General features: G+C 52.4%; 2 protein-coding genes across 11 annotated transcripts; one reads left to right on the top strand and one right to left on the bottom strand.

Annotated features, from left to right (window-relative positions):
• Rpl19 (ribosomal protein L19) lies at positions 1 to 7,844 on the bottom strand. Of its 7 annotated transcripts, XM_063269953.1 has the most exons (8): positions 6,683 to 7,118; positions 4,421 to 4,515; positions 3,257 to 3,649; positions 2,345 to 2,451; positions 1,839 to 1,961; positions 981 to 1,101; positions 564 to 674; positions 2 to 208 (listed from the first exon to the last, which is right to left on the bottom strand). In XM_063269953.1, exons 3-8 carry the CDS (start codon positions 3,259 to 3,261, stop codon positions 85 to 87), a joined length of 591 nt encoding a protein of 196 aa, XP_063126023.1. In that variant the 5' UTR covers positions 3,262 to 3,649; positions 4,421 to 4,515; positions 6,683 to 7,118; the 3' UTR covers positions 2 to 84. The 7 variants fall into 7 exon arrangements, with proteins under 7 accessions (NP_112365.1, XP_063126023.1, XP_063126022.1 ...); XM_063269952.1 differs by lacking the exons at positions 4,421 to 4,515; positions 6,683 to 7,118 and adding an exon at positions 7,439 to 7,839; XM_063269951.1 differs by lacking the exon at positions 4,421 to 4,515 and having other exon boundaries at positions 6,683 to 6,773.
• Cacnb1 (calcium voltage-gated channel auxiliary subunit beta 1) lies at positions 7,189 to 27,844 on the top strand. Of its 4 annotated transcripts, none has more exons than XM_006247409.5 (14): positions 7,189 to 7,482; positions 10,026 to 10,112; positions 13,023 to 13,142; positions 16,158 to 16,280; positions 16,816 to 16,952; positions 17,180 to 17,256; positions 17,623 to 17,777; positions 18,767 to 18,847; positions 19,222 to 19,280; positions 19,470 to 19,579; positions 19,720 to 19,871; positions 23,546 to 23,641; positions 24,046 to 24,231; positions 25,976 to 27,837. In XM_006247409.5, exons 1-14 carry the CDS (start codon positions 7,399 to 7,401, stop codon positions 26,435 to 26,437), a joined length of 1,929 nt encoding a protein of 642 aa, XP_006247471.1. In that variant the 5' UTR covers positions 7,189 to 7,398; the 3' UTR covers positions 26,438 to 27,837. The 4 variants fall into 4 exon arrangements, with proteins under 4 accessions (XP_006247471.1, NP_059042.2, XP_006247472.1 ...); NM_017346.2 differs by lacking the exon at positions 17,623 to 17,777 and adding an exon at positions 18,492 to 18,511 and having other exon boundaries at positions 7,207 to 7,482; positions 25,976 to 27,844; XM_006247410.4 differs by lacking the exons at positions 7,189 to 7,482; positions 10,026 to 10,112 and adding an exon at positions 11,275 to 11,427.
• Positions 27,845 to 27,901: the final 57 nt, after the last annotated feature.

Here is a 27,901-nt window from a genome sequence, read left to right as displayed (position 1 = left end):
ACAAGGACGAAGGCTTGTTTTATTTTAATGACTGATCCATGTGAGGCCATAGCCTGGCCACTATGTACAGACACGAGGGACGCTTCATTTCTTGGTCTCTTCCTCCTTGGACAGAGTCTTGATGATCTCCTCCTTCTTGGCTTGGAGGCGCTCCTCCCGGCGCTTTCGTGCTTCCTTGGTCTTAGACCTGCGAGCCTCAGCCTGGTCACTGGTATAAGGAAAAGACAAGTGTGGGCATGGGCGAACAGCTGAGGAGACAGCGCACCCCCAAACCTCCAAACCCTACGATCTGCTTCAGCCCAAAGAACAGCAGCTCCCGTCTCACCCAGACCAGTGAGAATGGGCAGGCAGTAGGCATGACAATTGCTCACAACTATCTTTTAAAAAGATTGTCTGAGTACACTGTTGCTATCCTCAGACACACCAGAAGAGGCTATCAGATCCTACTACACATGGTTGTGAGCCACCATGTGGTTGCTGGGATTTGAACTCAGGACCTCTGGAAGAGCAGTCAGTGCTCTTAACTCTCTCCAGCCTGTAATACCACTCTTGAAGAAACTTACGCCAGTAGCTTCTTGCGGGCCTTGTCTGCCTTCAGTTTGTGGATGTGCTCCATGAGAATCCGCTTGTTTTTGAACACATTCCCTTTGACCTTCAGGTACAGGCTGTGATACCTGCAGGGGACAAGGACCAGAAGCTCAACAACGGACATGTGGTTGTTCCTCTCCCCATGGTCACTAAGCCCATGGTTACTTATATAGGACTGCTGCCCTCCCCCCAAAGACCTTTGGGATAGCCCCTACACACAACTTGCTTGGCCAATTCAAATCTTGGGTAGCTCTGATAGCTACCTGATAGCTACTCTGATAGGGGAAACCAACCCACTAGACTTAGACAGCTCCCTTGGCAGGATTCCCTACCCAAAGCCACCGCACAGAGGGGGTGAAAAGACAAAGCTGTAAAAGTAACAATGTGCTTACATATGACGGTCAATCTTCTTAGATTCCCGGTATCTCCTGAGAAGCCGGCGCAGGATCCTCATCCTTCGCATCCAGGTCACCTTCTCGGGCATCCGAGCGTTGGCAGTACCCTTCCTCTTCCCTGAGCAAGAGTTAGAGACTCTGAGCGGTCTTCCCTCACTCAGCTGTCTTTCATTTTAAGAAATATTCAAGTACTTAATTTCTTTTACCGAGTCAAGAGAACAACAGTGGAGGCTGATAGCTCAGTACAAAGCTAGTCAGAGCTGTAAAGGAGACAGTCTCAACGACCAACATTAACCTCTCCTTTTGGGACTGGGGGACAGCATCAAAACTGGCCTTGAGGGCTGGAGAGATGGCTCAGCGGTTAAGAGCACCCGACTGCTCTTCCAGAGGTCCTGAGTTCAATTCCCAGCAACCACATGGTGGCTCACAACCATCTGTAAAGAGATCTGATGCCCTCTTCTGGTGTATCTGAAGACAGCTACAGTGTACTTATATATAATAAATGAATAAATCTAAAAAAAAAAAAAAAAAAAAAAAAACTGGCCTTGAAATTGAGACCCAACTCCTGAGCCGCCCCTCCAGCCCCCAGTTTTAAAACACTCAGTATAACTCCCAGCACAATCAGAACATAGATTTAATGTTGACATCTTTTCCCCATCAACAAACCCAGTGCCAGTGCTAACCTGCATCCATGCAAAAGAAAATAGTATTTGCCCAGCAATGGCACAAGACGGCAGAAGAGAAGATCACCAGTGTCCGTGTAGACCTCAACCAGGTTCATAAGCTTGCCAATCATGCGCTCTATCACTGTACCCATTCTTTATGAGGCAGGGTGGAAGGTTAGAGCATTCTCACCTATGCCCATATGCCTGCCCTTCCGTCGGGCCAAGGTGTTCTTCCGGCATCGAGCCCGGGAATGGACAGTCACAGGCTTCCGGATGATCAGGCCATCTTTGATCAGCTTCCTGATCTGTTGACCTGGGAAAACATACCTGTTGTTAGCAATGTGCTGGCCACAGAACTCAGAGCTTTCCTGAAAAGAAGCTGAAATCCTGGCAAACACTTATGAAGAAAAGATTATTCACCTCATAAATACTTCATAGCTTATCTGGTCTATCTGAAACACTGGTTAAGGTCCTTGGAGCCACCTGTCTGATACTAACAAGCCTTGCTTATGCCTTAAAGCCTCACCCAGCATACTGTCCTCAAATATCTTTTTTAAACTTCCATACGGCTACAAAATACTTTGCTTATAATCTACTAATGTAACACTGGATGTTGCATCCTGTATATTAATGTATATATAATCTATAAAAATACATATCCATCCTTTGTAGGTGAGGGTGAAGGATCATACTCACGAGAGTTGGCATTGGCGATTTCGTTGGTTTCATTGGGGTCCAACCACACCTTCTTTTTACCACAGCGGAGGACGCTAGAGGCAAGCCTCTTCTGTAGCCTAAGCATACTGGGGTATACAGAAAACACTATTAAGCCCTGAAAGCCACTTCTGAGCAACAACAAACACTCCAAGCAAAATCTCCCCACCTAAGTCTTAGTATCTATTTAAAAAATGGGCAAAGTACACATCAATAGGTATTAAAGGAAATATACTCCCTAGCCCTAAAAATTTTGCCACCCCTTCCTGTCCAACAAACTCCAAATCAAGATCTTAAATCCAAACCAAGACCTGGGCAGTGAACGTGGCCACGATGGTTAGCCATTCGGGATTTGGGGGAGGGGGTTAAGCTCTTCCGGGTATTTGGCTCTGTGAAGACTTTAATGTTAAGTATCGGACACCAGTGGATCAGGGCTGGGACGTAGCCTGTTTACCCAGGAGTACAGGAGTAGCTTTTCGCTTTCTATGCTTTTTTACACTAATACACGCCGTCCAGCCGTTAGGGTGGAGGCCAAACTGGCGCCTCACCCTCAGCACTCGGAGGCCTGGGCTTGCCCGAGACTTGCCCCATGTTAGAGGTCCGCTGGGCCCCAGCGCACCAAGAAGCCACTCAGTGCCCAGTCGTCACCAATCTCCCCGTGTGGTGCCTCACGACGCGGGACAGGCGGAGCGGCGCCCGCCGGAGGTCTTTACGGGCCACGGCGTCCCGCGGCCCACCCTCCGTAGGCCCAGGTCGCGTGTGCTCTCTGCGCTCCAGACATGGAAGCACCACGCCCGCCTCCCCTCTCCCTTTTGCCATTTGTGGTCCCGGCCCGGTTCCCCGCTAGGCTTCGCCGGGCTTATCGGTCAGAAACCGAGAGCCGGGCCTGCTCACCTCATGGCTGCAGACGCAGCAGCGAAAGGAAAGAGCTTGCTGGTCGCGGGCTCCTCCCATTAACTACGAAGGGGAGAGCCCAAGCCCCACTCCATGATTGTCTGTATTTTCGCTAAGCTATTTCATCTTCCTCCATTTCACACTCACTTACTTTCTTCCTAAAAGACCGTGATCATAGATGATCAAGATCGAGAATCGGTTTTAAGCTTTAAAACAGAAAAGGTGTACCCCTTTCGTCGGGCAAAATGGTTCAGTCCAACTCCTCTTCACACATGCGCACTGAGGGCATTTGATCACGTGGGTGTTTGGCTAACCGGAAGTCACGCTAAATCCGCGCAGGCGGACTGAGGCGGTTTTGGCCTGAAAGGCCTAGTCTTCGTAGAGGACTGTTTTCTGTGAAAGGTTATTAAATTAGCCGGGAGAAAATTAGCGAAAGGAGCGCTAGAGCAGAGAGAAGCAAACACTACCTCGCTTTCGCTCTCGTAGAGTAAGAACTCGTGTGCAGGCTAAACCCAAGAGATTTTTGTCGGCGTCACCACCGCAAATCCCTAATCTCTGGATGCTTCAATTACCATGATTGTAGTCTGAACCAAATTCTAATATTTCTGCTATCCATTTGTGAAAATCATATGCGTCTACTTTTACAAAACAGGCATTAGCAAAAGCAAGCGGAACCAATCTTGTTTGGCTCAATCTATACTGTAGCATGCACATGAGAAGAACTACATTGGTTAAGTAAACGAAGGGTTGTCAGAATGAAGAGTCCAACAGCTTTGGAGACCCCTGGTTGAAAACCCAAAGAGAATGTTCTGGGGGCAGAGCAGCTGGCTTCCTTCTTTAATCCTAACAGGAAATGAGATGGAGGAGTTAGCGAGGCGGCCAAGTTTAAGGCGGTCTAGGCAATCTGGACTACAGAAAGATGCTGTCTTAAAAACAAAAACAGTTATCTGGGGGTGGAGAGATGGGGCTTGTGGTTTAGGAGCACTGTTTGCTCCTCCAGAGGTCCTGAGTTTAACAGCAGCCACATGGTGGCTCACCATCATCTGTAATGGGATCTGATGCCCTCTTCTGGTGTGTCTGAAGATAGCAACAGTGTACTCATATAACTAAAATAAATAAATCTTAAAAAAAAAAAAAATCTGGTCAGGGCATGGTGGTACACACCTGTAATCCCAGTACTTAGAAGGCAGGAGGATCAGAAGTTCAAGGCCATCCTCAGCTACATGTGGAGTTCAAAGCAAGCCTGGATACTGGAAGTCCTGGAAGCCCATATTCAAAAAATAAAATAAAAACTTGGGAGTGGGACTAGAGAGATGGTACAGGCTTGAGTGCTTGCAAAGGATTGTAGTTGGGTCCCCAACATCCATATCTGGTGGTTAAAACTGCCTGTAACTCTAGTTCTTGAGATCTGGTGCCCTCTGCTAGCCTCCCAGTGCACCAGCATACAATAGGTATGCTGGCATACAGGTACACGTACACATAAATAAAAATAACCCTTGTTTTTAAAGTCCTAGATTTGAGCTGGGCATGGTAGTGTATACCTTGGATCCTGGCACTTAGGAGGCAGGTGAGTCTGTGCGAGTTCGAGGCCAGCCTAGTCTGTATGGTAAGATCCAGGACAGCCAGGACTCCACAATAGAGACACCTTGTTTCAAAAGACAAAACAAGGGCTAGAGAGATGGCTCAGTGGTTAAGAGCACTGGCTGCTCTTCCAGAGGTCCTGAGTTCAAATCCCAGCAACCACATGGTGACTCACAACCATCTGTAATGAGATCTGATGCCCTCTTCTGACGTGTCTGGTGTGTGTAATAAATAAATAAGTCTTTAAAACAAACAAACAAAAAAAAGGGGTTGGGGGTTTAGCTCAGTGGTAGAGCACTTGCCTAGCAAGCGCAAGGCCCCGGGTTCTGTTCCCATCTCCGAAAAAAAAAAAAATACAATTTTTCAAAAATCTTCATTTTGGTGGTGGTGCATGCCTCCAATCCCAGCACTGAGGGGGCAGATGCGAAGCAGATCTCTGGAAGTTCGTGGCCAGCCTGGTCCTGGCTCTTACCATGTTGCCGGCTGGGTGGGCTACATAATTGAAACCCCGTCTCAATCAGTCAATCAAATAACACAAACAAAAATCTACTTTGCTTTAGACTTATGTAATAGACTGTCTTTCTTTTCTTCCCCCTCCTTCTCCTCCTCCTCCTTCTCCTCCTCTTCTTCCTCCTCCTTCTTTCTGGGAAGGAATCTGTACACCTTGAGCAGCCTGCACTTCCTCTGTAAACCAGGCTGGCGTTGTGCTCACAGAGACCGGCCTGTCTCTGCCTGTGGAATGCTGGGATTGAAGGCCTCTGCTGTTGTCCTTCCTAGCTAGAGAAGCCCATGCCATTCCTGTGCCCAGCTCTGTTGTCCTCAATACGCAGATAGGAACCCTGCGAGTGTTGGCGATGGTCATGGAAGGATACAAGGTTTTCTCACTGCTCACAGTCCTTATTAGAAGATGATGTGATTAGAGAATCAACCATCACCTCTCAGAGTCCACAGTGAGGAGTCTAAACAGCCCACGGGCTCCAGGCAAGCAGAACACAGAAAATAGTCTTTATTTTAGGGCACTGGACCTTGGCAAGGCTTCATCTTACTTATCTCTCTGCTCTCTGAACAGCGAGCTGGGTGGAGGAGGAGGAACTGGCGTGCCCTCTTGCCACAGATGGCCCCCACATTGCTCATTAAGCACACCCAGAACCCCAGCCATCTTTTTTGTTGTGGGGCATGTTTGTTTGTTCATTCATGTTTTGTCTCTCTTCAAACTTAAGATGAGATCTAGGCTGACCTCTAGCCCCCAGCAGTGCTGTTCACCATCACACCGCTTCCCGGCTTCTTATTAATTTCAACCCGCAAAGACACCATAGTGTTAGCAACATAGTAGTAAAGGAAACAAAGAATGACTGGTTTATTCCAGACAGGGCTTCTCTCTGTAGCCCAGGCTGTCCTGAGGGTCACTTATGTAAAGAAGGCTGGCCTGGAATTCACAGAGATCATCCTGACCCTGTCTCCACAGTGTTGGGATTAAATGCGTGCCCTACCACTGCTTGGCTTGAGGACGACCCTTTTAGGATCCAATAACCAGCTGAGCCTGAGCCAAATTGGCCCGGAGTTGCTAGGATCCTACTTCTAGCCACAGTTCTGGGACATTCGTTCCTTGGACAAGGATAAAGGAGAGACAGGCCTAGGTCAATAGTCATGGAATATAGTTTTGAATAGCCCCTCCTCCATCTTCATTCTTCCTCCTCTTTCCTTTCTTTAAGAAGCAACAGGGGCTTACTCCTGCCCTTTTGGAAAAGCCTAGGGGACCTTAGTTATTGATGAGGCCGAAGTAATTCCTGGGTCCCTGGACAGCATTTCTACTATCCCTGTTGGCCTTCTCCTTTGGACACTCACCCCATCATCCATCCTCAGCCTCCAGGCAGCAGTCCTAGAGTCAGTTGGAGAGGGAGGTCTACTCAGCTAGTTTCATGGCGGCCTGGGCCTCACACTGGGGAGAAAGGGGTTAAAGCCAGGTCCCAGGATCACAGGGATCTGGAAGTTCCGGTGGCCCAAGCTGGAGTCGCTCAGGGAGACCAGCTGAGAGAGTAGTTTGGGACAGAAAGGAAAGCGTACCAGTCGAACCAACCTGCTCTTCACCCCCATCAACGCTTGGCATACACTGGTAAACGCCCCCCACCTCCATCCCAGCCTCAAGGCCAGTTTCCCCTTGGTCTCCTGCTGGCAGACCTCATCCCAGACTAATCAGAGGACAGCGGTCGAGCCCCTCCGCCTTCGGGAGGCCAGCCGGGCTCCGCCGCCCCGCCATTGTCTGCGCGCAGCGGGCTGAGGGGCTCGAGGGGCGGGGCCGCGGCGCGGGGCGGGAGCGAGGGAGGGGCGGGGGGAGATGCTGAGCCTTCAGGGGCGGAGGCGGCGGCGGCGGCGGCGGCGGCGGCGGCCGCAGAGAGCAGAGCGCGAGCCGGGAGGGCAGCAAGGCGGCGAGCGTGCAGCTGGGCGACTGCACCCGGTGCTGGCTGCGCGACGCCGCGCTGCTCTCGGCTCGGACGGCCTCTCCCATGCGCTGAGGGCCCCCGGCTGTGCCGGGAGGGCGGCCGGACCGGAGGATCCTCTCCATGGTCCAGAAGAGCGGCATGTCCCGGGGCCCTTACCCACCTTCCCAAGAGATCCCTATGGAGGTCTTCGACCCCAGCCCACAGGTGAGACGAGGTGCCAGGCTCGAGGGAAAGGACCGCTCCTGGGGTCGGCTCGGAAAATCCCGGGAAGGAAAGGGTTATATGCCCCGCGTAGATGGGAGAGGGACGTCTGCGCGACCCCCCATTCCCGAGGGTTAATGATCGATGGACTGTTGGCCCGAGTCGGGCTGCGGTGCTGCGGAGCGAGCGGAGGCGGGTGGAATGCCTGTCAACCTCGCCTCCAGGTCTCCCCCGCGTCCAGGTCCCTGCTGCTGGGGTACCGGCTCCAGCAGGCTGACAGCGGGGATGCTGATGGGGGTTGGGGGGAATCCAGGCCTTGAGAAGCGGAGTTGGAGGGAGCCTGGAGAGCGAATCAGGCGAGGGGGGCGACGCAGAGCACGTTTAGGGGCGCTAGTGGGTGTGGGTGGGGCGGGGGTAGTACTGGGAAAAGGCAGAGACGATGGTCAGAGGGCGTTGCCAACAGGCCTTCGAAGGCTCAGGCGTTGGCTTTCTAAGGTGGGAAAGGGATCAGCTCTGGGTGGCCTTCCCCTAGTCACCTGGTCTCCATCTCTCCCTTGGATGTTTCCCTACTCCCAACACCCACATTAACTTACCCCTCCCCTTACCCCAAGGGGTGGGAGCCTCCAAAGTTTGGAAAGTTGGATGGGTGCCAACTCACTGTGTTGGAGTGGAGGACGCTGTTTTACCTGGGGGAGGGGCGCTGCCTTCTGGCACACTCACTTTCCTATGTGCTTCGGTTACCCCTAGGTAGGGGCATTCTTGGGCATACAAGGTCCCCATAGAATGACCAGCAGGGTATGTGGTAGCCATGCCAGGGGATTTCTCTAGGACTTGTCCTTCTCCAAGGATAGCATTAACCCTTGCATTGCTGTGGCCAGCCTGGAGCAACTGTAAGCAACATGATGTGGTTGATGGGTGTGTATGGGGGGTCAGGTCAGACCTAAAAATACTTTGTTTCTCCACCCCAGGCCCCTTGGAGCCTGGGAGGCAGCTGACTGATGCCTTCCTTTCAGCTGTCCCCTGTCCCTCTGAAGGCCACTCCCTTTGCCCAGTTGGGGTGGGGTAGTGGTGTGAAAGAGTCTGAGGTTGTTCACTGAAGAATCCTCTTAGGTCTGTGGAGAGCATCAACACTAGTTTAGCTGTATGTCTAGTTTCAAAGAAGGAAAGAGGACCATAGAATGTTCAGTCCGTGTGTGTGTGTGTGTGTGTGTGTGTGTGTGTGTGTGTGTGTGTGTGATAGGATCTTATATAGTTCGGGCTGGCCTTGAACTTCTGATCCTCCTGCCTCTACCTCCAAAGAGTAGAAAATTACAGGTGTGAGTCACTATGTCACTAATCGGCTTCCTTGTTACCAGGTCTTAGGAGTCAGAGCCTACAGTGTGGTTGAGGTGCCCCTAGGTTCTTTGGTCTAAAAAAGTCTGGGATAGAGGCTGGGGGCAGGAGCTTTTGGGCATTCTGCCCATTCTGTACTGGGCAAGGGCCAAGAACATGAGCTTGTGTGTGTGTGTGTGTGTGTGTGTGTGTGTGTGTGTATGTGTGTGTGTGTGTGTGTGTGTGTGTGTGTGTGTGTGTGTGTGTGAAGGAGAGAGACAGAGACAGAGAGAGATGCTCAATAACTTTGGCGTGTGAGAGGTCAGACAGGATCCCCCCACCCCAGCTAGAGCCCACTAAGAGAGAGTAACCATCTTACCTGGTACTGGCAGAACTATATGTCCTAGTCTCAATTTGAGGTGGGGCCTAAGGGCCTTTGAGATTGATGGAGCAGGGTTAGTACCATGGGGATGGGGCATGGGCAGTAGCAGCTGGCGTGGGAGTAGAGTGGATCCTGCCTTTGGGAGGAATATAAAAACTGATTGCCAGGATGGAGGTTGAGAGAAAGTTCTGCTAGGGTGGAGGTGAGAGTGGGAAGCTGAACAATCTCCCCAGGCACCAGGCCACAGGTTGGATGTTTACTTCTCAGAGACTCCCTCTTTTCCTTCCTCAGAAACATGACTTTGGGTCTTCAAGAGCAGAATGCCTTTCCCTCCCCACTCTGGGCTCGGGAGAAACCAAGCCTGGCCCTGGGTTGCCTTTTCTCCTCTCTCTGGGGGCATAGCACACTCTGCCCCCTCAGCTCCAGATGCAGGGGAGAGGACGTCCCCCTCTCTTCCTCTGCCCCCCAGCGCTGCAGGCAGCCTCTCCCTTCCCCCCGAGGCTGCCGCAGCCCTGCCCAGCATCTTAATTAGCTTTGCTGCCTAACGAGCCTTCTATTCCTCGGGCTTTCTGCTTCCCAGCCTTCCACTTGATTCGGGGATTCCTGGGTGTGCATCTCAGGCTCTCTTGCACGGTTCCTCATGGTGGCTGTTGTCTGGGCACTGTCCGTGAGGTGGAAGACCCTCTTTTCTTTCAGACTGGTTACCTCTAGGAGGAGAAGCTGAAGTGGGGGTGGGGCAGAGCGGAGAGTCCCCAGCTAGGCTGACCGTATACAGCCCCAGCCCCGGCAGGAGGTGGACTGGGAAGGCAGGCGTCTTTCTGATTCCACTCTTGTTCCTTCCCCACCTCTCCAGGGCAAATACAGCAAGAGGAAAGGGCGGTTCAAAAGGTCAGATGGGAGCACCTCCTCAGATACCACATCCAACAGCTTTGTCCGTCAGGTAACAGGGAAGAGGGCTTGGGAGATGCAGCTGACTGGTGCAGACTGCCTTTCGACGTTCTCGCGGGGCACCTTTTCTCACGTCACTTGTCACCTGCCTGGAACTACCACACCCGACGCCCCGTGACCTCTCTGCACCCACTGCTTCCGCCCCTCCAGCACCAGCTCCCAGCCCCTGCTGCCTGCCTGCCTGCCTGCCTGCGTCATCTCATTCAGGGACAGCCTGGCCTGCCTCCTCCTGGCTTGCTTCGGGCTGTCACCCACTCCCCCTGCCGGCTGTGTGCTTCCATGTCCTCCCCCAGAATCTGTGGTGGGGTGGGGCTGAGGCAGGTGCATGGAAATAAGCTGAGATACCGGGCTCTAGTCAGGAATGGGTCAGGAACATACTCTCTCCACTCCAAACGTCACTCTTGTAAATATGCAGAGAGAGAGAGAGCAACGTGTGGGATAAGGGGTGTTTTATTTTACAGGGATGTAGCCTGTATCCCTAGCTGGAGTTGGTGTTGACAGTAGTTCTCTGGGCCCTCATGCTGAGCTGGGAAAACTGCCACTTTCCTCTCTTCCCTCAACCCCAGGCCATCTTAGGCTGGGGAGAGGCAGTGAGGAGGCATGTGGTTGCTATGACGACTGAGCATCTCAACAAAGCCTGGTACCCGGAAAAGGCAAGGGGGGCTCGGGATCAGACAAGGAAAGGCGTGTGGTGAGAGGGCAGAGGACACTTGGTAGGAGGAGCCCCCTGGGGTAAGAGCCCCACTGGGTCCACAAAGAAGTAGTAGTAGTAGCAGGCAGATCGGGCAGACCCATCGCTGACTGAACTGAGTACTTTATTTTGAGTTCCTCTGCCTCTGGGTTTTCATGTGTGAGCTCGGGCCTAGCTCCAGAGACCCAAGGGAGGTTTTGATCTGAGTGTGTCTAAAATACACAAACAGATCCAAGGTTCTTTCCGTAGTAATCATTCCTTTAGCCCTCCTGTTCCAGAACTGGCCAGTGCCAGGTCTAGAAACAGTGACACCATGCTTTTGTTGTTAAGACAGGAAGAGCCTTCAGCTTCCCCTTGCCAGCCAAGGGGTTAGACCCCCACAGACTCCCATTCTTCTTCTCTTAGCTTCCCAAGTCCTACTCCCAGTAGGTGGCAGGAGTGGGGGGCAGACCTTGCCACATCTCTGAGCTAAATATACCCTAGCAGTTTGCACATGTAGCAATTCTGCTTGTAACCTGAGCTCCTGGGGGAACGGGCTGTGTGGGCCACCCCTAGGCCGGCAGGGCTGGGCACTGAGGGCGCCGGGATGGAGGTGCCCAGCCGGACCCTGGTAGTGGTGAGCTGGGCATGGGGCAGGTGGTGGGTGGGTGGAAGAATCCCTCAAACTGCTGTCGAGGGCCTTTCTGCAGCCCATCTCTTTGCTCCTTTACTCTGCCTGTCTCCCATTTCTGGCTGTGTGTGTGTGTGTGTGTGTGTGTGTGTGTGTGTGTGTGTGTGTGTCTGTGTGTGTGTGTGTCTGTGTGTGTGTGTGTGTGTCTGTGTGTGTGTATGCATATGCATATGGGAGTCTGCTGGGGTCAGTGGCTGCCTCTCTGTCCATCTCTACTTGTCTCTGGGCACCTGTCTGGCATCTGTATTCTTGTTTTGGGGGACTGTGTAACAAGGGAGAATGGGGGTCTTTTGCTTCTCCCCCTGGTTCTGGGTCTCTCCAGGTTTAATTAGTCACCCAAATGTCTAGCCTACCCTTCCTCAAGTGAACTCCCATTCTAGGATTTTCCCTGGGAACGTAATGCTTGTCTCACCTGATGACTTAGGGAGAGGTAGGTCTTCGCCTCCACTCTCCCAATACAAACCAATGGACAATCCCGGCCAAGTGACTTTTTCCTGCCCTCAGGAGAAATCCCTCACATACCTGTAACTCCATGTCTTCTCTGTATTCCCTCCTAGACTTGTCTGCCGCCCACCCCCTCCCGAAGTCACACCAAATCCATGCATCCTGTCCTCCGCCACCCTTTGTCTCCCACACTCAGGGACACAGACCTCTGGGACGCCCTTAGTGTCTCAATTGTTCACACCCAGCACACACTCTGGAAGCCACATTCTCGAGCATACTTTTTTGTATCCCGAAATATACACACGTCTGCGCATTCGTGAGCAGTGCCGTGACATCTGTATGGCTTCCATGTGTCTCATCTGATAGATGTGTTGCTACCGGAGTCCTTGGCACTCTGGGACGGTGACTGTAGTCCGCCTTGGGTTCCTGTCACACTCACTCTTCACAACGGGACTTTCTGCCATCTAGCAGCCTAGTGTCAGGGCAGGGACCTATCTTCCACTCTCCCTCACACCTCCTGCTGCTCTGCCCTGAAAATCATAAGGCAGCTTGGCCCTATTCACAAATTCCCAGCCAGAGGAGTTGGGGAGGTGGGTGTTTTGCTCCCCTGAATCTTGATCAACAGTTTTGGTGGCCCTGTGATCCCAGTAGATGCCATGGGCAGCGGTGGGGATTCAGGCCTGAGAAGGTGGCTACAGTCCCTGCAAAGGATGGCGTTGAGTTTCTGCTATGCCTCCTCGGCCACTCAGGGGCAGGGCAGAGAAGGAGGAGCTGAGAGTTAGAGTCATCCCCTGGCACTCCTCCCTCGGGCTGTGCCCCTATCAGGTTCCCGCCCCTCCCAAGCCCCAAGCAGCTGTCATTAGACCTGCCTTAACCTCCAGCTGGCTGCTGTCACCTTTCCTAGGGTCACACTCGTCCCACAGGCTTGCAAACTTTGACCCCTGGCCTCTTTGTTCTAATAATACCTCCTTTCTTGGCCTTGTGGGATTGTGCTGGGCTGATGGGGTTTTGGATTTTTAGAATGGGTGGCATCTCCATGCCGTCCCAGGAGTCAGAAGAAGTGATGCTGGCCTTCAGCTGGTCCTCTCTGCTTTCAGGGCTCAGCAGAGTCCTACACGAGCCGGCCGTCAGACTCCGACGTGTCCCTGGAGGAGGACCGGGAAGCCTTAAGGAAGGAGGCAGAGCGCCAGGCCTTAGCCCAGCTCGAGAAAGCCAAGGTGAGACTAAAAGACCTGTGGGCATCACCTGTGGGCATTATCCCATCCCCTCCCCCACCCTCCATCCTGAGAGAGCCTGGGCAGACTGTCAAGTTTTGGATGAGTTGCTTACAGAGGTCTGTGCCTGTGTCTTTCCCCTGTGAAGAAAGTGTAGGCTGTGATGGTCTCTTCTTCCTCACGCAGCATGTGAAGGGTCTGGTGCTAGTTCCACCTCGCTTGACAAGTGATGGACTTTGCTTCTTCCTGGGCAAGGGACGTAGCTCAATGTAGAGTGCTTGCCTCGCTGGCACAAGGTCCTGGGTCCGTTCTCCAACGCCACAAGGACAATAAACCCACTTTCTACAATCCAGCTATCCCTGCACCTACACACACACACACACACACACACACACACACACACACACACACACATGCGTGCGCGCATGGGCATGTGTTTATGGTATACACGTGTGTGTGCACACACCCACCAATGCTGTAATGTAGGCCAGAGGTCAGTGTTCGGTGTCTTCCTCGGTTGTTCCTTACTGACCCTGAAGCTTTCCATCTTGACCTTACTGGCCTGCCTGGATCCACCTGTCTCTGCTGTGAAACCCCAGTGCTCAGGTTCCAGATGTGCACCTCTGTTCCTGGCCTACATATGTGCTAGGGTATTTGTCTAGGGGTGGGACATTGCCACCCCAGGAGAGGATGTCGGCCAGAAGTCTCAGGGCCAATCGACCTCTGACCGCACCCATCCCCACTTTTCCATGACAGCATAGTGTACACAAAACAATGTACCTGATGCTCTGGAAGTACTAACAAGGTTAAATGTCATATTCTAGGTTCCCTTTTTTTTTTTTAGAGACAAGGTTTTTCTGTAGCCCTGGTTGTCCTGGAACTTACTCCGTAGGCCAGGCTAGCCTTGAACTCACAGAGATCTGCCTGCTTCTGCCTCCTAAGAGTTGGGATTAAAGGCATACACTACCACCAGCCCCACCAAATTCTAAATTCTTTTAAAAGACTGCTTTATTGGGGCTGGACAGATGGCTCAGCAGTTAAGAGGATTATCCGCTTTTCCAGAGGTCCTGAGTTCCATTCCCAGCAACCACATGGCTCACAACCATTTGTAATGGGATCTGACGCCCTCTTCTGGTGTGTAGATGTACATGCAGATAGAGCATTCATATACATAAAATAAGTAAGTGAATCTTAAAAGAAAAGTTCGCTTTATTTATTTGTTTGGAGACGGGGTCTCATTATATAGCTTTGGCTATCTTGGAACTCACTATACAGACTAGACTGGCCTTTCAAGTGCTGTGCTTAAAAATGCCCTACTGGGCTGGTGAGATAGTTCAGTGGTTAAGAGCACTGACTGCTCTTCCAGAGGTCCTGAGTTCAATTCCCAGCAACCACATGGTGGCTCACAACCATCTGTAATGGGATCCAATGACCACTTCTGGTGTGTCTGAAGACAGCTACAGTGTACTTATAAAATATTAAAGAAAAAAAAAGTGTACTAGCACACAGGGCCTCAATATCTCTATCTATCTATCTATCTATCTATCTATCTATCTATCCATCCATCCATCTATCTATCTAGTACTTATGTGTGTTTCTGTATGCTAAGCTTGTATAGATGCCCACAAAGTCCAGAAGAAGGCATATGAAACCTGGAGCAGGAGTTATAGTCCATTGTGAGCCACTTGTGGGTGCTGGGAGCCACCTGTCTTCACCTGTATCTGCTCACATCACTGTGTTGGACATTATTGAGCGTCACTGAGCTGATAAGTGTTATGGATGTCACAGGGAGGTTATACTGGATGAGTGATCAACTCAGGCCTGATTTGAAGTCAGGACTCCTGAAGAATGGCGGCCTGGACCAGGATGTAGTTCAGTTGGTGCTGTGCTTGCCTACCACAGATATGGCTCTCGATTCAATCCCCAGCATCACAAAACAAAGCAAAACAAACAAACAGACAAAAAACCCCAAGCTTAGTGGCACATGTCTAATCCCAGCAATTGGGAGGTAGAGGCAGGAGGAGAAATCCAAGGTCATCCTTGGCTACATATTGGGTTCAAGGTTAGCCTAGACCACTTAAGACCTTTTCTCATATCTAAAAAAGAGAAAAAAAAGGGGGGGGGGTGTGTGGGGCACTGGTAAAGTTGCTCAGGTAGTAAAAGCACTTGCAGGCCTGACCACCAGAGTTCTATCCTTAGACCCATAGTGACAGGAGAGAGTTGACTGCTGACCAGATAGATACTATGGACACACACACACATTTATTTATTTTATGTCTATCAGTACACTGTCACTGTCTTCAGACACACCAGAAGAGGGCATTGGATCCCATTACAGATGGTTGTGAGCCACCATGTGGTTGCTGGGAATTGAACTCAGGACCTCTGGAAGAGCAGTCAGTGCTCTTAACCACTGAGCCATCTCTCCAGCCCATAGATTGCATGTTTAAATACTTAAAATTTATCTTACCTTTGTAAGTCTGTGCTGTATGTGCTGGGATACGTATGGAGGTCGAGGACAACTTGTGGGAGTTGGGGCTGATCTTCCACCACATTAGTCCTGTGAGTTGGACTCAGTTATCTGTCACTCAAACTTGCTGGCAGACGGCTTTGCAGGCTGAGCTATGTTTCTCCAGCCCTAAATTCCAGTCTTTGTTTTTTTCTTTTTAATGAGTATATGTGCTCTTATGTGTTTGGACATGGTGCTGTATGTGTGAGTTGCAGCACACTTACAAAGGACAGAGGATACCCGTGTAAGGTCAGCTCTCTCCATTAGGTTCTGGGGATCAATGCCAAGTTTGTACGGCAAATGCCGTTATCTGATGAGCCATCTTCCCAGCGCCCCACCTGTCTCCATTTTATTGTAAAAGTTACGGGAAACCACACAACCCATTCAGTATACATTTCAATGAATAATTTATTTACAAATTGAACAACCACACAGTCACTATCCCAGTCAAGGGAGGTACTCCTCAGCTTTGGCCCTCCGCCTTCATCCACCTCCTGTGTCCCCTCCAGACCAAACCAGTGGCCTTTGCTGTTCGGACAAATGTTGGCTACAATCCGTCTCCAGGAGATGAGGTGCCAGTGCAGGGAGTGGCCATCACCTTTGAGCCCAAGGACTTCCTGCACATCAAGGAGGTGGGCTGAACTCCTGGCACCTGGAATGGGGCGAGGGTGGGACATTAAAGGTGTAGGAGGGGTGTCAGGAGAGGGGGATACCTGGAAGTCTAGTGGGAAAAACCTGCTGAGCTGTGCGCATCTGGACTGAGTCTGCTGTGCACCTTCAGGCAAACCTCTTCACCTCTCTGAGCCCAGTTAATTTTCATTGCTTGGTAATGTCTAAGTCACAGAGATGCTGAGAGGGCTTGTTGTGAGCCCCGTGATAGAGCGGTGGTGTGCCTGGTGCACGCGTCTGCTTTCACTCCTACCCACGGCATGAATCTCGGAGGCGGGAGTTTTCTTCCCTTCTCTCTAACAGAGGGTGGTCCATGCTCACACAGAGTCCTGGTCTGGTTGATGTCTTGGAAATTGGGAGGATCTTATCAGAGGCTGAAGCCAGGGGTGGGGCTTCTTTGAGGGAGCCATTTACTGGCTGGGTCCGAAGCCTGGAGGTCTCCCTAGAAGGTAACTATGGCTCCCTCCTCCAGTTTCCCTCTTGGTCTCTTGTTCACAGAAATACAATAATGACTGGTGGATCGGGAGGCTGGTGAAGGAAGGCTGTGAGGTTGGTTTCATCCCCAGCCCTGTCAAACTGGACAGCCTTCGCCTGCTGCAGGAACAGACGCTGCGCCAAAACCGCCTCAGCTCCAGGTGTCCGCCGAGGGGATGGGGAGGACACTGGCTCTCCCTGGTGAGGCCAGCAGGGAGGGGAGACCTCAGAGCTAATCCTTGACCTCCAGGGCATGGACCTGCCCATGGCCTTAAGGGGTGGGGGTGGGGGGGTTGGATAACTACCCTGCATGTACGAATGAAGCATCGAAGTCCCCGGCCCACGCCCACCGTTGCTCATCAGTTCCTTTGCTTCTCCACCCACACAGCAAGTCAGGTGACAACTCCAGTTCCAGTCTGGGAGATGTGGTGACTGGCACCCGCCGCCCCACACCCCCCGCCAGTGGTAAGAGCTGCCTGCAACCCAGGGGAGGGAGAGTTTTTCCTGGGTGGGGTGGTCTCTCCACAGGGGTGGTCCCTCCTCCCTGTGATAGGAGGTACCCCAATTCTGAGTCCCCCAAACACACGCAGTAGTACCGCTCCGTTAAGGATAGGCTATCTTCCGAGCTGAGTCTGTCACGTCTCTCCTGTCCCTTTCTGTGGTAGCTCCATCTCTCTGCCTTCCCCCATACCCCCATCTCCCATCCATTCTCCTAGCCCCGTTCCATTCACTTCTTCTTTCTTTCTCCCCCATCCCATCCTTGTGTTCTACGCTGTGTCTCGTGCTCATCTCCCTCTTCCTCTCCCTTCACCTCCTTCCTGACTGGTCCAGGTAACGAAATGACTAACTTTGCCTTTGAGCTAGACCCCCTAGAGTTAGAGGAGGAGGAGGCGGAGCTAGGGGAGCACGGTGGCTCTGCCAAGACTAGTGTGAGCAGTGTCACCACGCCGCCACCCCACGGCAAGCGCATCCCCTTTTTTAAGAAGGTAATTCCGTCTGGTTTCCTGTCAAGACCCAGCTCTTGGCAAAGAAGAGGCTGCAGTAGTACAGATGTGGTTCATTCTCTGCTTCAAGTCTCTGGGCTTTCTGTCTAGCTGGATGTACGGGGCTGGGCTGGGCTGGGGACACACCTCTCTTCATTAAACTCCACTCCTTGCCTCTCAGGAAGAGGCAGCTCTTGCTTTGTCTAGTAATAAACACATCCAGTTTGGTCCTTGTGGCTAATATATGCCCTGCTCTGGATTGAAGAGAATGGAATAGCATTCATTTGTCCCTTTCCAACTCTGAGTAGATGTGTGAGGGGCTCTATTAAATGCAGAACAGGTCCTCAAGGGAACCCTTAAAATATATAGGCAGATACACACTGGGGCAAAGTGTGGGCCCTGGGTTAGGGGCATCCAGTGTTTCTAGCTCTTTTCAGAGCTAGTAGGAGGGCAGGAGGCCTGACCCACTATTCTCAAATCCACTGGATGACTGTCCGTCCTGCCTCCAGCCTCCAAGGCCACCTTTGCTCCCCTGTGGCACGGGGTCCCATACCTTCTCTGGCTCTGTCTGTCACTAACACGCATGCCTGTTATTTTTCCTCGTCTACCTGCTCTCTTGCCCCTTCTCCTGTCCTGGCTCCTTCCTGGCCCTCTACCCCTGCCTGGTGCCTTCCCCTCTCTCCCTCCCTTCCCCATCCTGGCAATCTCTGGACCCAGCCAAACAGAAGCAGAAGTCGGTGAGTATGACAGCCTTCTGTGTCTGCCCCCCTGGGGATGAGCTGGGGGCCCTTCTAATACCTGTTTCCAGATCTTTCTCCCTTTACCCTCCTTCCTAGTCCTGCCTGGCCATCCCCCACCCCCAACCCTCTGACACCGACATTTGGGCTCTGGGGTCAGAGGGAAGAAAGACTGCACGGGGAGCCCAGACACTTGGGGAGAGGGGCTGATGCCGTCTCTCCTTTTGGGGTTTCCCTTCCCTGCTTCCCTCCCAGACAGAGCACGTGCCCCCCTATGACGTGGTGCCTTCCATGAGGCCCATCATCCTGGTGGGACCATCGCTCAAGGGCTATGAGGTAGGAGCTCTAAAGGGTAGTACGGGCCCAGACCTTCACAGTGTGCAGCTATTCTAAAGGGCCCCAAAGCTCATATACCTTCAGGGGAAACCCTTAAGGGAGCCTGACGCGTGGGAAGTTTACTCAGGAGGGCCCAATCTTCTGAGGAAAATTCTTAAGAGCCCCTTTGGAGATGCTATGTAAGAGGCCAATGGGAATCAAGCTGTATCAGGGGCCCCAGACCCTGAGGAAGCTCCCACCCAGATTCTAGAGGCACCTTCATCTCAAAGTTTTGAAGGAAGGTGGGAAGGGGGGTCCTGATGCCCAGCAGGTGGACCTCCTGGGGGGTGGTTTCAGGGCCTGATTTCCCTTCCCCTCTAACCCCTGCTTGACAGGTAACTGACATGATGCAGAAGGCGTTGTTTGACTTCTTGAAGCATCGGTTTGATGGCAGGTAGGACCCTGAGAGTTGACTCTCCACTCGACTGTGGCTCCTTCCTCCCACTTGGGGGTACCCAGGATGTCTAAAGGGACCACCCTGGGACTTTTAGACAGAGACGAGGGCGGCAGGCCTGGAGTCTGTGAGTGGACGGTATGTTCTTGCCCACCCAACCCCTGACCCCTTCCCCGCCTGGTCCTTCAGGATTTCCATCACCCGGGTAACGGCTGACATTTCCCTGGCCAAGCGCTCGGTCCTCAACAACCCCAGCAAACACATTATCATCGAGCGCTCCAACACTCGCTCCAGCCTGGGTGAGCCACCACCTACTCTCCCCGTCCCAGGCTGTCAGGGTGGGTGGGGTGTACAGTACTGGGAAGTCTCCAGAAGTTTCCCTTCGCTCCACTGCCTCCTGGGGGTGCCTTACGATCCCCTCTCCGTCCCCATGCCCCAGCTGAGGTACAGAGTGAAATCGAGCGGATCTTCGAGCTGGCCCGGACCTTGCAGCTGGTTGCCCTGGACGCCGACACCATCAACCACCCAGCCCAGCTCTCTAAAACCTCGCTGGCCCCCATCATTGTTTACATCAAGATCACATCCCCCAAGGTGAGTGCAGGAAGCTGGTGCTTATGGTGGACACGGACTACAAGGCGCTTCTGGAGACAGGCGGGCTGCACGGGTCCTGGCCGGGTGCCTTGGCCTTAGTTTCCTTCTGTGTGAGTCTCATGTGGATATATGGATGGAAAGAGTGGACACACTGCACCTCCTGTGAATTCGATATTGTAAATGTTATTAGGGTTACACAGGTCGGTCTCATTGCCAATCTTCTGGTCCATCACCGGGTCAGAAAAATGAAAGAAACTGGTGTAGCTTGTTCCAAGGTTGCCCAGCTGTGTGGTGGTTGGAAAGTTTTGAATCTTCTAAAGTCAGGCCTTTTTTGCTGTACAAAGTTGCTCCTGCGGGACTTAGACACAGAGGGTGGTGGTAGGGATGCCACGAACTTTCTCCTCCCTCCTTTCAAAATTTTTCTTTTTATTCTCGTTAATTATGTATATGTGTGTGAGTATGTGCATGTGAGGTCAGAGGCACAGAATCTCCCTGGTTGTCAGTTGTCCAACTTGGAGGCCAGGAATCATATTTGAGTCCTCTTCGCCGCTGAGCCAGTATTTCCTTTGCAAGGCAGGGTGGCCCTGTGTAGCCTAAACTTGCTATCCTCTTGCTATCTTAGCCTGCCAAGTATTGGGATCAGTCATGTGACGTGACACTTGGCTCCATGAACTTCCTGTAGATACTAGAGTGGATTTGAGAGGCATGGAGGAAGGATTTAGGTGAAGGTTCTGTTCTGACTTTTTCACCCAGTTAATCAATTTGAAGGCTGGGTCACTTGTAGCCCAGGCTAGCCTTGAACTTACAGGCCTAAGCCAGCACACCTGACTCTAGGATTAGAAGTGATGGAGGGATGGGATTTACATACCTGAGCGTGGAGAGGTTGCAAAGATCAAACAGTGTAATGGATGCAGAAACATTCTGTGACCTAGAAAGTAACAGGTTCGCTTCCTCCACCCAGGTTATGGACGTGGGCTCCGAGTGCCTGGGTTTCCTACCCTGGGCTGTCACTTAGCTCTCCTAGCAACTCTGTGCCCTAGTTTCCCCATCTTCTGCTTAGTCACGCTTCAGTGATCACTGTGAAAACTTACTGAATGCATTAATTATGTAAAAAGCTGGTGCCCACGAAGGTACCCTATTCTTTCCGTCAGCTTTGGTTCCTGTTTTTAGGATCTCATGTAATTTTGCTTTGGCTTCTTAATTCACTATGCAGCTAAGGATGGCCTTGAACTCCCGATTCTCTTGACTTTGTCTCCCAAGTGCTAGGATTTCAGGCACAAGCTAGCATGTGTTGGTTTGGTTTGTTTGTTTGTTTGTTTTTTGAGACAGTTTCTCCGTGTCCTAGAGCTCACTCTATAGACCAGAGAGATCTTCTTGCCCCTGCCTTCCCAAGTGCTAGGATTAAAGGTGTGTGCCACCACCACCAACATGGTTTTGGTTTTTTGTTTGTTTTTTGTTCTGAGACAGGGTCTCCTCTGTCCAGGCTGATCTTGAACTATTTCATGTCAAGAGCTTGTGTGTGTGTGTGTGTGTGTGTGTGTGTGTGTGTGTGTGTGTGTGTGTGTGTGTAGGCCAGAGAACAGTATCCAGGTGTTTTTGCGACAGGAGCTCTCGCTGGTCTGGTGGGCTAGGTTGACAGCTGGTCTGGTAGGTTGACTGGTCCCAGGGACCCATCATCCTCTACTTCACCAGCCCTGGAATAATGTTAGCACCACCATACCCAGCTTTTTCTGAGACCAGGCTGGCCTTGAACTCAGATCCTCTGTTTCCCCTCCCCAACTTTTTAATGTTGATTCTGGGTTCGAACTCAGGTCTTCAGGCTTGGGAGGCAAGCACTCTACCAACTGAGCTACTGGTGATCTTGAGCTTTTGGTCTGCCTAATCCCACCTCTTCCATTGCTAGGGACCAAACCCAACGTCTCCCTCATAAGTGCTGTGCCACCAGGCGATACTGCTAGTCCAGTTTTATTTTATTCCAGTTGATTGATCTCTGTTCTTATTATGTAGCCAAGACTGGCCTCATCCCCCAGACCCTCCTGCTTCGGACTCCGGAGTACTGGGATGTCTGTGCCATCATGCCCAGCTCCGATTTTATTTTATTTATTTTCATTTATGGTTTTGTTTGAGACAGGGTTTTATGCCACGTAGCCCTGGCTGGCCTGAGACTCGCTATGTAGACCAGGCCTGTGCTGCAGAGATGACCCACCTCTGCCTCCTGCATTTGGGGACTAAAGGTGTGACCACCACCTGAGCCTTTCATTTCTATTTGTAAGATAATAAATTGTAAGCTCACAAATAAAGCATGAGCCCCTGGGTTCAGTTCTCAGCACACACTTAGGAACAGATCTGCCTTCGTTTCGTTTACTTCAGCTTTTTGGGAGAGTGAGTCAGGAGGGTCAGAAGTTTGGGTCAGCCTCAGCTACATTGTGAGTTCATGGACAGCCTGGGCTACGCTATGTTAACTAAAAATGTGGTGTACACCTTTAATCCCAGCACTCAGGAGGCAAAGCTGGGTAGATCTCTGTGAGTTCCAGGCCAGCTGTAGTTACATAGTGAGACCCTGACTTAAAAAACAAACAAAAAACAAAAAAGCACATATTCAGCTTTTTTTACTGCCCCAATAATCCCCTCCCCCGTCTTAGTTATGGTTTTACTATTGTGAAAAGTCACCATGACCAAGGCAAGTCTTATAAAGGACAACATTTAATTGGGGCTGGCTCACAGGTTCAGTGGTTCAGTCCAGTATCATCAAGGATGAAGCATGGCAGCATCCAGGCAGGCATGGTGCAGACAGAGCTGAGAGATCTACATCTTCATCTGAAGGCTGCTAGGAGAAGACTGACTTCCAGGCGGCTAGGGTGAGGGTCTTAAAGCCCACACCCACGGTGACACACCTACTCCAGCAAGGCCACACTTCCTCCAGGAAGTTTCAGGAGGACTAAATCAGTCATGTAGAGAAGCATAGAGTGGCACTCAGGAGAATAGACAGGAGGCCGCAGATCACTGGTGCCCAGGACCTGTTGGATGTGAGCCTGGGCATTATAGCTAGTCCTCATCTCAATGACCAACAGCCTGGAGCAATGCTAACATCCAGCCAGGAGTTTCTCCATGAAGGATGATTGCTGGACAAGAGGGAGTGAGACTGGAGAACTAGAATATAGTCTGTGGACAAGGGGTGTGTGAGTGTATGAGTGTGTGTGTGGGTGAGTGTGTGAATGTGTGCGAGTCCGAGTGTGTGTGTGCAAGTGTGTGTGTATGAGTGTATGAGTGTGTTGCGTGAATATTTGAGTATGAGCTCGTGAATATGTATGTGCATGAGTGTGTGAGAAAGTGAGAATGTGTGTGAGAGTGTCTGAGTGTGTGCGTGCATGTATGTGTGTGTATGAGTATGAGTGTGTGTTGTGTGCCATGTGATTATGTGAGAAAGTGTGTGTGTGCATCTGTCCATTTATTTGTCTGTCCATCCGTGTTGCGTGTTGCCCTAAGCCTGAGCCTCGTGTAGTGGACACAGAGCTTGTGAGCTCATTTTGGCAGAAATGCACAGGACAGAGAATCATGGAACATTCCACCGCTCTGACTCTGACTTCCCACTGGCTCCAAGCAGAATCTGCCTTTTAGACTTGGGTCATTGCCTGTGTCCTTCTAGCTGGCTCTCTCTCTTCCCCTCCAACCAGGTACTGCAGAGGCTCATCAAATCCCGAGGGAAGTCTCAATCCAAACACCTCAATGTCCAAATAGCAGCCTCGGAGAAGCTGGCACAGTGTCCCCCCGTGAGTGCTCAGACCCAGGAGAGGGAAGGGAAGGTGCCCTTTGGGGTTCTCCTGTTTCCTTCAGCCTGCATGGAAGACAGCACGTGGGACAGGTCTTTTGGTATAAACTGGTCCTTCTTAAACCGGCCCTTCGGTAAAGAGGGATGGCTGGTTTGCCAAATGGTTGGCCACGTCTCAACTTCTTGCAGAGTCGTGCCCTGATTTCCCTATCCCTAGAATGACAGGGAGTTGGGTTGAGTTCGGTCACTTGTAGGTCTGAGCGTCCTTTTCTTGCTCCACATCCAGAGGCCTTTTAACCTTGTCCTTCAACCCCCTTGACTCCACCCACTGCACCCAGGTCACACCTTCAACCCTTGGCCACGCCCCCGCTCATCCCAGCCCCGCCCCTAACCCCACCTCCACAGGAAATGTTTGACATAATCCTGGACGAGAACCAATTGGAAGATGCCTGCGAGCACCTGGCGGAGTACTTGGAAGCCTACTGGAAGGCCACACACCCGCCTAGCAGCACGCCACCCAATCCGCTGCTGAACCGCACCATGGCTACCGCCGCTCTGGCTGCCAGCCCTGCCCCCGTCTCCAACCTCCAGGTACAGGTGCTCACCTCGCTCAGGAGAAATCTCAGCTTCTGGGGCGGGCTGGAGGCCTCACCGCGGGGAGGCGACGCAGTGGCCCAGCCTCAGGAGCACGCCATGTAGCCGATGTCCCTCCGGTTTTTCCTCCCACCCTGGAGTGCAGGGCACGTGAGGAAGGAAGGGAAGAGCTTTATTTTGTAAAAAACGTGGTGAGCGGCAGCATCTGGTGTCTGTGGTTTTTGGTGGGACTGGGGGCTGGCTGGTGCTGCCTCCCTGGACCTGGTCCCTTAGGACTGCATCTGCTGTCTGTTGGACTTGAGGACCTCTTTTAAGTCCAGGTACTAGGAGGAAAATCTGAGGACGAACAATAGGCTTGTCCGCTGGACTCCACGCCTTTTTCTTTTTGTTGTTGTTGGTTTGTTGTTGGCTTTTTGGAAACACAGTTTCATTCTGGCAGTAGCTGGCCTGGAATTTTCAGTGTTCCGGACTGGCCTCAAACTGGAGGCAATCCTCCTGCTTCATCCTCCTGGAGGCTGGAATTACAAGCTAGCACTACAATTTTCAGCTCCACACCCACGTTAGATCTAACAGAGTGGGGGCCAACGGATCCAGAAAACTTGCCTTTCCCTGACATCCCTCAATCCTTGAAGGACCCAGCTGAAGCATCTATGAGCTAAGCTGTACCTTCCACCGTCTCCCAGGGAAACAGAGTCCAAGAAAGGCTCTCCTCCCACGGAGCCACAGCCCATCTCTGAGCCCACACCATTAAGTGTGTGTATGGTCTGGCTTAGAGCCAGACCACCATGAAGTCATTCTAGACTGCTGCATCTCAAGTGGGAGCCCACTTGTTCAGTGAAACTGAGCCCCCCCCCCCATCCACTCACGGGGAGCTGGAGGCCTAGCCTCCCCTTTCCCAGCCTCAGGGACCACAGAAGCACTTCTTTGCCCAGCCCCACTGCCATAAACCAGCTCCCAGAAGCAGTTGGGAAGCTGGTGCCCTAGGGCAATTCCCATCACGCTCTAACCAGAAGATGGTGTCACAGAGAGGATAGCTCTGTCACACAGCTCTTGGAGGAGTTGTCAGCTACTGGTGATGAGGGCTTCGGGCCACCCTGTGATCTCCAGCTGTGGGTGTGGAGATGGGGAGGGTAGAGACTGGAGTCGTGGGCCTTCTTCCAATTGGCGGCTTTGAGAGCTTTATAGGGGGCAGGAAAGGAATCTCATCAACGTTGGAGACTCAGGGTTAGTCTAAGGAAGAAGTGTGGGTTTCTGGAAGCCTGGGACTGAGGTCTAGTGTGGGCAGAGGAAGCTGGGGGAGGTCAGTGAGTTTGAGCTGAAATTTCAGTGTATTGGGGAAATTGGAGCAATTGACTAACCCGAGCAACGACTAATGAGCGGCAGTACTAATGAGCTGTTAACGATGATTAACCCAGGAAAGCATTAATAACACTCGCTGAGGAAGCGGTGACTAATTATTCAGGGCTCCTTACCATGGTTACTAGGGGAGTTCATGCTCTGATGAAGTTGGGTGCCCTCAGGCTGCTAGAGGGAGGAGCAAATGGCCTGAGCAAATGTCCTAAGGCTTGTCCTTAGGCTCAGCTCTCTCAGCCATCGCTCTGCTCCTGTGTGCCCCACCCCTAGAGCCAGCGCGCTCCAGGAGCCAGGCTGGTGTCTTGGCTCCATCACTAACCTGCCTTGCTTTGTGTTTTTCTCACCCCTGCTTGATCTGCATGGTGCGTGCCGTCTGTCTGCTAACCAGGGACCCTACCTTGCTTCCGGGGACCAGCCGCTGGACCGGGCCACTGGGGAGCATGCCAGTGTGCACGAGTACCCCGGGGAGCTGGGCCAGCCCCCAGGCCTTTACCCCAGCAACCACCCACCTGGCCGGGCAGGCACCCTGCGGGCGCTATCCCGCCAAGACACCTTTGATGCTGACACCCCCGGCAGCCGAAACTCTGCCTACACGGAGCCAGGAGACTCGTGTGTGGACATGGAGACAGACCCCTCAGAGGGCCCAGGGCCTGGAGACCCTGCAGGGGGAGGTACACCACCAGCTCGGCAGGGCTCCTGGGAAGAGGAGGAAGATTATGAGGAGGAGATGACCGACAACAGGAACCGGGGCCGGAATAAGGCCCGCTACTGTGCGGAGGGTGGTGGGCCGGTTCTGGGGCGCAATAAGAATGAGCTGGAGGGCTGGGGACAAGGCGTCTACATCCGCTGAGAGGCAGGGGCAGTTCTGGGAGAGAAGAGGCTCTGAACTCGGGGAGGGGAGGGCAGAGGGGCGCACCACCCAAGATGTGTCTTGCCTCCAGGGGGCGCTTTGTCCCTCATTTTCAGATGCCTTTGCTCAAAGCTTGGGGTTTCTTTGGTGGTTATCATTCCCAACTCCTGGGAGGTCCTTAATCCCCAGCTGTAGGTTTTTCCCTAAACTGCTGTGGGTGGATGGGGGAATACCTACTTTCTGAAGTGCCCCCTTTCCCCATCTTTGGGGCTTTCTCCCTCCCAGAGAAAAGGTGCACTTCCTTAACTTTTTACTCGGGGCTGTAAGCGGAGGTCCTAATTGGGGTGGGGTGGAGGGGTTTCTTCTACCAACGCAGGGGTACTTGGGAAAGGTTGGGTGCTTTTCCTGAAGAGAACCCGCTGAATCTTCCACAAACCCCAGACCCGGGATCCCCCACCATATCCATTCCATAACCTAGTTTCCTAGCAGCATTCTCTGGTGGGTGAAAGCCACAGCTTGGAAACCCATGAAGAGCTTGCTTTGGGGAGCAGAGCTGGGTGCAAACTGACGGGCATCAGTGTGTGCTCTCTGCCCTCCATGGTCATGGCAAGAAAGCAGGGCCTAGAAACTTGAGGAGTGAGCAACTCAAGATGCTGCCCCCCGCAACCCCTTCCAGCCCTTGTCTCCCCCCGGGAATGAGCTTTGTCTACAGCATACCCTGCCTGCTGCCATCAGAAGAGAGGGGCCCTCTGCATCTGAGCCCCACATCTCCGTGCCGCCTGGGTGTGGAGACCATGAGACCATGAATACGTTGGGTCCACCTCATTCTAAACCAAAAAACCTGCTCTTTCACCTTCACCCCGAGGCCCCAGGGAACAGGCTCTATGTGTTGGTGCCCATGAGGTGACCGCCATTCAGGGGCTTCCTGAGGACCTTGGGTCTCCCCTAGGGGTCTTGGTTGCTGCTGCTTCTCTGTATTTGCCTCTTGTGATCCTGTCCTTTCCCGTGTCCACTTTCCCCAAGAGAGGCCTCGGTAGCCCCTCACCCCTGGGGTTCCCTTAGCCTCGGCATCCCTGTAGTCCAGCAGCCCTGCCCCTCCCCAGCATCACAGCTGGTCCAGAGAGAGCCGATTGTGCCAACGAGGACTGGGCCCTGCCCAGCTGCCCACCTCAGGGATGGGCACCTCATGCCTGTCTCGCCACCTCCTGTGCCAATGTTGCCCCACCCCTTCCGGGGGTGGGGCACAGCTTCCACTAACAGGTTAGAAGATAGCACTGCCCAACCTTTCGCTCCCCGTCCCCATCTACTGTCTCGTGCCCATCTGTCTGTCTGTCTGTCTGTACTCCTCTAGGAGAGATATTTTGCCACATATAAAACCGCAGTTCTGTCCTTTGCGGCCACCTCCTGAGCCTGTTTTCTTTGTTGCCACTACACTTTGTCAGCCCGGAAGCCTCACTGTTAGGG

The sequence above is a fragment of the Rattus norvegicus genome, chromosome 10 (genome assembly GCF_036323735.1).
Source record: "Rattus norvegicus strain BN/NHsdMcwi chromosome 10, GRCr8, whole genome shotgun sequence".
In the NCBI taxonomy this organism is placed as follows: domain Eukaryota; kingdom Metazoa; phylum Chordata; class Mammalia; order Rodentia; family Muridae; genus Rattus; species Rattus norvegicus.
The sequence above is the reverse complement of the archived record's forward strand: the minus strand, read 5'-3'. Positions and strand labels throughout refer to the sequence as shown.